Source organism: Nerophis ophidion, linkage group LG28 (genome assembly GCF_033978795.1).
Source record: "Nerophis ophidion isolate RoL-2023_Sa linkage group LG28, RoL_Noph_v1.0, whole genome shotgun sequence".
In the NCBI taxonomy this organism is placed as follows: domain Eukaryota; kingdom Metazoa; phylum Chordata; class Actinopteri; order Syngnathiformes; family Syngnathidae; genus Nerophis; species Nerophis ophidion.
In genome coordinates this window covers 35,366,580-35,374,967 of record NC_084638.1, presented here as the reverse complement: position 1 = coordinate 35,374,967, position 8,388 = coordinate 35,366,580, and the positions used below count along the sequence as shown (strand labels likewise).

At 33.7% G+C, this 8,388-nt stretch overlaps 1 protein-coding gene across 7 annotated transcripts in view; it reads left to right on the top strand.

Moving 5' to 3' along the window:
* The first annotated feature begins 77 nt into the window (after nucleotides 1–77).
* The window catches only part of LOC133545078 (astrotactin-1-like), a 204,152-nt gene continuing 195,841 nt past the window's right edge, over nucleotides 78–8,388 (top strand). For 5 of the 7 annotated variants that reach the window (XM_061890395.1, XM_061890392.1, XM_061890394.1 and 2 more), the window contains exon 1: nucleotides 79–456. In XM_061890395.1, the coding sequence (XP_061746379.1) occupies nucleotides 162–456 (295 nt within the window). In that variant the 5' untranslated portion in view covers nucleotides 79–161. Of the gene's footprint in view, nucleotides 457–8,388 lie in introns of all 7 variants that reach the window. The other 2 variants (XM_061890397.1, XM_061890396.1) reach the window with 1 other exon arrangement.

Sequence of the window (8,388 nt, the reverse complement as noted above, 5' to 3'; positions counted from 1 at the left end):
GAAGAAGTGGAGAAAATTCAAGCTGGCTGCTCCTATTGAGTGTGTGGGGGGAAGATGAGAAAGGGAGCGTTTGTTTTGCTCAACTTGAGCGCCCGCCCGGCCGAGCATCCATCAGTCCGCCCGCGTCCTGCCGGCTGCTTTGGCGGGAGAAGAGCAAGGCGATGGCGGTAAAAGGAGCTGCGATGATGGTGCTGCTGCTGGCTAGCTGGCTGCTGTGTGCGGGCAGAATGTGTTGTGTGGCCGGCCAGGAGGAGGAGGAGAAGCAGGACGCCGAGTGCAAGATGAAGAGTGTGACGGTGTCGGCGCTGCCCTTCCTGCGGGAGAAGGAGCTGAGCATCATGCACAGTCCCTCCGTGTCCGAGGCCAAGCTGCTCTTCTCCGTCACCAACGACTTCCCCGGACACCTGCTGCTGGTCGACGACCTGGACAACACCGAGCTGCCCTTCTTTGTGCTCGGTAATACAACCCCCGCCATCATTATTACTCATGCATGCTGCCCTAGCTTCTTCCTGATCCTCACAACGCACCTGGCGGCCGCCCTGACGTCACACCATGCTAACTGCCGTTATTATTCATCTTATTATTTAATGCTGGCTGCCTGCGTGACGTCACACCATGCTAACTGCCGTTATTATTGATGCTGGCTGCCTGCGTGACGTCACACCATGCTAACTGCCGGTATTATTGATGCTGGCTGCCTGCCTGCCTGCCCTTCTTCCTGATCCTCACAACGCACCTGGCGGCCGCCGTGACGTCACACATTGCTAACTACCGTTAGCTCAGGCCTGCTAACAACGTCGCCCATAATATTATCCACATGACATATTACTCACATCAAGGTGAAATATGTTATTCACATCAGCATCACTTTTTATTCATCATGTTAGTCACATGACATTTTAGTCATTATGTTATTCACGTCAAATATTATTCACAACTACATCAACATTAAATATTATTAATAATAGTATTCAAAACCACATCAACATTATTTACAACTACATCAAATTCTAACATTATTCACAACTACATCAACATTATTCACAACTACTTCAATGTCAAACATTCACAACTACATCAACATTATTCACAACTACATCAACATCAAATATTATTCATTATATTATTCACAACTACATCAACATTATTCACACCTACATCATCAAATATTATTCATAATATTATTCACACCTACTTCAACATTATTCAATACTACATCAACATTATTCACAACTACATCAACATTATTAACAACTACATCAACATCAAATATTATTCACAACTACATCAACATTAAATATTATTAATAATAGTATTCACAACCACATCAACATTATTTACAACTACATCAACATCAAACATTATTCACAACTACATCAACATTATTCACAACTACATCAACATCAAATATTATTCATAATATTATTCACACCTACTTCAACATTATTCACAACTACATCAACATCAAATATTATTCATAATATTATTCACACCTACATCAACATTATTCACAACTACATCAACATAAAATATTATTCATAATATTATTCACACCTACTTCAACATTATTCAATACTACATCAACATTATTAACAACTACATCAACATCAAATATTATTCACAACTACATCAACATTAAATACTATTAATAATAGTATTCACAACCACATCAACATTATTTACAACTACATCAACATCAAACATTATTCACAACTACATCAACATTATTCACAACTACATCAAACACTATTCACAACTACATCAACATTATTCACAACTACATCAACATCAAATATTATTCATTATATTATTCACAACTACATCAACATTATTCACAACTACATCAACATCAAATATTATTCATAATATTATTCACACCTACTTCAACATTATTCAATACTGCATCAACATTATTCACAACTACATCAACATTATTAACGACTACATCGACATCAAATAGTATTCACAACTACTTCAATATCAAATGTTATTAACAACTACATCATCATTCACCACTACATCCACATTATTCACAACTACATCAACATCAAATGTTATTCATAATATTATTCACACCGACATCAAACATTATTCACAACTACATCCACATCAAATGTTATTCATAATAATATTCACACTTACATCAACATTATTCACAACTACATAAACATTCATCATTATTCATAATCGTGTCCACATTTACATCAACATTATTCACACCAACATCAACATTATTGACAACTACATTAACATCAAACATTATTCACAACTACATCAACATCAAATATTTTTCACAATATTATTCACACCTACATCAACATTATTCACAACTTCATCAACAATTTTCACAACAACATCAACATCAAATATTATTCATAATATTATTCACACCTACTTCAACATTATTCAATACTACATCAACATTATTCACAACTACATCAACATTATTAACAACTACATCAAATATTATTCGCAACTACATCGACATCAAATGTTATTCACAACTACATCAACATCATTAACCACTACATCAACATTATTCACAACTACATCCACATCAAATGTTATTCATAATATTATTCACACCGACATCAAACATTATTCACAACTACATCAACATTATTAACAACTACATCAAATATTATTCGCAACTACATCGACATCAAATGTTATTCACAACTACATCAACATCATTAACCACTACATCAACATTATTCACAACTACATCCACATCAAATGTTATTCATAATATTATTCACACCGACATCAAACATTATTCACAACTACATCCACATCAAATGTTATTCATAATAATATTCACACTTACATCAACATTATTCACAACTACATCAACATTCATCATTATTCATAATAGTGTCCACATTTACATCAACATTATTCACACCAACATCAACATTATTGACAACTACATTAACATCAAACATTATTCACAACTACATCAACATCAAATATTTTTCACAATATTATTCACACCTACATCAACATTATTCACAACTTCATCAACATTATTCACAACTACATCAACATCAAATATTATTCATAATATTATTCACACCTACTTCAACATTATTCAATACTACATCAACATTATTCACAACTACATCAACATTATTAACAACTACATCAAATATTATTCGCAACTACATCGACATCAAATGTTATTCACAACTACATCAACATCATTAACCACTACATCAACATTATTCACAACTACATCCACATCAAATGTTATTCATAATATTATTCACACCGACATCAAACATTATTCACAGCTACATCCACATCAAATGTTATTCATAATAATATTCACACTTACATCAACATTATTCACAACTACATCAACATTCATCATTATTCATAATAGTGTCCACATTTACATCAACATTATTCACACCAACATCAACATTATTGACAACTACATTAACATCAAACATTAATCACAACTACATCAACATCAAATATTATTCACCACTACATCCACATCAAATGTTATTCATAATATTTTTAATACATATATCAAAATTATTCACAAGTACATCAACATTCATCATTAGTCACAATATTATTCACAATTACATTAACATTAAATATTATTCCTACTATTATTCACAACTACATCAACATTAAATGTTATTCACAACTACATCAACATAAAATATTATTCACAACTACATCAACATAAAATAGTATTCATAATATTATTCACAACTACATTACATATTATTCACAACTACATCAACATGAAATATTTTTCACAATTACATCATATATTATTCACAATATTATTTATTATTTATTCACAACTACATCAATATTACATATTATTCACAACTAGATCCCATATTTAGATTAGATAGATTAGATAGTACTTTATTTATTCCGTCAGGAGAGTTCCTTCAGGAAAATTACAATTTTCAGCACAATCCCATTCAAGATCAGACAAACATTACAGGGAGACAGAACAGGATCGCTGACGGGTCTGTCGGCTTCCAGCGCCCCTTACAAAAAAGATGACATACAGGTAAACAAGGGGGGGATGGGAGAAAAAAATAGAAGATTAAAATAAAATAAAAAAAATCGGTCTTAGCCTAGGCCCTGGAGTGGGGGTGCAGACTGAGGCCAAGGGAAAAAAAACAACAACAACTCATAGCCATAGTAAACATCAAACATTAAAGAACACAGAGGACATTAAAGCAGCAGATACAAGCAGACACTTCTACATACAGCTATGAATAAAAAGTAAAAGAAACATATCCACTGTGGTGGCCTCTGCGGTGTTCGACGCCATCGTCTGCTGGGGAGGAGGGAGCATGGCCAGAGACAGAAGCAGACCCAACAAAGCAACCAAGACAGCCGACTCCACTCTCAGCCAATGTCCAGTCCGCATGGATGAGCGAGGATCGTCCAAGGTGACTGAGGTGTCCGACACCTGCTCACCCAGTCAAGACACCGCGAAGCCTCTCCGTCCCAGTAGCTCAGTGCTAGCTCCGCAGCCCTGTCCCCCTCATCCGCATCTCCTCCAGTACATCCAAACAGACTCTGGTGTAGCAGAGACCCAGCAGCTGGTCTCCATGGCCAAAAGGCTCCCGGGAGGCAGATCCAGAAGTCCACAAATATTTACAATATTATTCACAACTACATCAACATCACGTATTATTCACAACTACATCAACATAAAAAAATATTCATAATATTTTTTACAACTACATCAACATTAAATAGTATTCGTAATATTATTCACAACTACATCAAATAATATTCACCACTACATCAACAATAAATATTATTCTGAACTATATCCCATATTCACAATATTATTCACAATTACATCAACATTAAATATTATTCCTACTGTTATTCACAACTACATCAACATCACGTATTATTCGCAACTACATCAACATAAAAAAATATTCATAATATTTTTTACAACTACATCAACATTAAATAGTATTCACAAGTACAACACAAATGATTTACAACATTATTCACAACTATGTCAACATTAAATATTATTCGTAATATTATTCACAACTACATCAAATAATATTCACCACTACATCAACATTAAATATTATTCTGAACTACATCCCATATTCACAATATTATTCACAATTACATCAACATTAAATATTATTCCTACTGTTATTCACAACTACATCAATATTAAATGTTATTCACAACTACATCACATATTCACAATATTATTCACAATTACATTAACATTAAATATTATTCCTACTATTATTCACAACTACATCAACATCAGCCTTGCGGTGAGGTAGCGACTTGTCCAGGGTGTACGCCGCCAATGAGGAAATAAGTGGTAGAAAATGGATGGATACAACATCAAATATTATTCACAACATCAAATACTATTCACAACTACATCAACATCAAATATTCACAACTACATCAACATTAAATATTATTCACGACTGCATCAACATAAAACAACTTGTATATACCTAAATCACGAGTGTCTCAAAGGGCTGCACAAGCCACAACGGCATCCTTGGCTCAGATCCCATAATAATATTCATAATATTATTCACAGTTACATCAACATTAAATATTATTCACAACTACATCACATATAATTCACAAAATTATTCACACGTACATCAACATTAAATATTTATAATATTATTCACACCTACATCAACATTATTCACAACTACATAAACATTATTTACAACTACATCAACATTATTCACAACTACATCGACATTATTCACAACTACATTAAAATCAAATATTATTCACAACTACATGAATATCAAATATTCACAATTACATCAACATTAAATATTATTCACAACTACACCAACATTAAAAATATTCATATATTATTTAAAACTACATCAGCATTAAATATTATTCACAAGTACAACACAAATTATTCACAACTACGTCAACATTAAATATTATTCCTAATATTATTCACAACTACATCAACATCAAATATTACTCACCACTACATCAACATTAAATATTATTCACAACTACATCACATATTTACAATATTATTCACAATTACATTAACATTAAATATTATTCATACTATTATTCACAACTTCATCATCATTAAATGTTATTCACAACTACATCAACATCAAATATTCTTCACAACTACATCGACATAAAATAGTATTCATATCATCAATCAATGTTTACTTAAATAGCCCTACAGACTGTGGTGAAGTAGGCAAGCTTCGTCGCGTGAAGAAGCCTACAACTTTTGGTTGTGTTTTCCGCTCCATTTGCTGAATGGCAATATATGATATACATCTCCATATTTTTTCCGTGAAGTAAAAAACAAAACAGTCCTCGTTACCTGAGATACTAAGTATGTCATTATTATGACTTAGTAATTTACTAAGTCAAAATAATGGCTTACTAAGTCAAAATAATGACTTACAAAGTCAAATTAATGACTTACTGTAAGTAAGCGTTTGCAATAAAAGTGGGGCCACATGCTGACATATGCTCAACTCATCATGTTTCATTTATTACAGCATTTTGGAAGCCTGTAGTTAATTTTTCTGATGTAAATATTATATTTTTTATCAACATGTGATAGCAGGGAAACTAGGCTGCTACATGACTAATGATTAATGTAACTATGACTGAAAAAATAGTACACTAGAAATAGGGGAGACTATTCATCTCTGAACACCGTGGAGTTCATGTAGGCTTTATGATGCACTTACATTATTATATACACTATCACAGACAGAAACTCTTCATTTAACATCATGTCCTTTTTTGCTGCTTCAACACAGCTCAATCAACACAGAAAAAGGTAAAGTGAAATAACTTAGTTGTTAACTGTAGGTCAATAATGCTTGTCTTTCTCTCAGACAGACAGACAATGTTACGCCAAAAGCTAATAATCCTTCACTTTAAGCACTGCGAGCGAGCTGAGCTGCCGCTTATTTTTCTTGAACGTCAACGGGCTCATAGTGGTGTTACTAGTAGTTGACTTGAGAGTGTTTATTATAATTTGGGGAGAGTACGCTGCATTATGCTCACTCTCTCAACCCTGGAATTGTGTCGAACTATGGACTTTATAACAAGATTGATACAGGAGTGTGTAGAACTATGGACTTTATACAGGATTGATACAGGATTGTGTAGAACTATGACCTTTATACAGGATTGTGTAGAACTATGGACTTAATACAAGGTTGATACAGGATTGTGTAGAACTATGACCTTTATACAGGATTGTGTAGAACTATGACCTTTATACAGGATTGATACAGGATTGTGTAGAACTATGGACTTTATACAGGATTGCGTGGAACTATGGACTGTATACAAGATTGATACAGGATTGTGTAGAACTATGGACTTTAGACAGGATTGTGTGGAACTATGGACTTTATACAAGATTGATTCAGGATTGTGTAGAACTATGGACTTAATACAGGATTGTGTGGAACTATGGACTTTATACAAGATTGATACAGGATTGTGTAGAACTATGGACTTAATACAGGATTGTGTAGAACTATGGACTTTATACAGGATTGTGTAGAACTATGGACTTAATACAGGATTGTGTGGAACTATGGACTGTATACAAGATTGATACAGGATTGTGTAGAACTATGGACTTGATACAGGATTGTGTAGAACTATGGACTTTATACAAGATTGATACAGGATTGTGTAGAACTACGGACTTAATACAGGATTGTGTAGAACTATGACCTTTATACAGGATTGTGTAGAACTATGACCTTTATACAGGATTGTGTGGAACTATGGACTTTATACAAGATTGATACAGGATTGTGTAGAACTATGGACTTAATACAGGATTGTGTAGAACTATGGACTTTATACAGGATTGTGTAGAACTATGGACTTTGTACAGGATTGTGTAGAACTATGGACTTTATACAAGATTGATACAGGATTGTGTAGAACTATGGACTTAATACAGGATTGTGTAGAACTATGGACTTTATACAGGATTGTGTAGAACTATGGACCTTATACAGGATTGTGTGGAACTATGGACTTTATACAAGATTGATACAGGATTGTGTAGAACTATGGACTTAATACAGGATTGTGTAGAACTATGGACTTTGTACAGGATTGTGTAGAACTATGGACTTTATACAGGATTGATACAGGATTGTGTAGAACTATGGACTTTGTACAGGATTGCGTGGAACTATGGACTTTATACAAGATTGATACAGGATTGTGTAGAACTATGGACTTAATACAGGATTGTGTAGAACTATGGACTTTGTACAGGATTGTGTAGAACTATGGACTTTATACAGGATTGATACAGGATTGTGTAGAACTATGGACTTTGTACAGGATTGTGTGGAACTATGGACT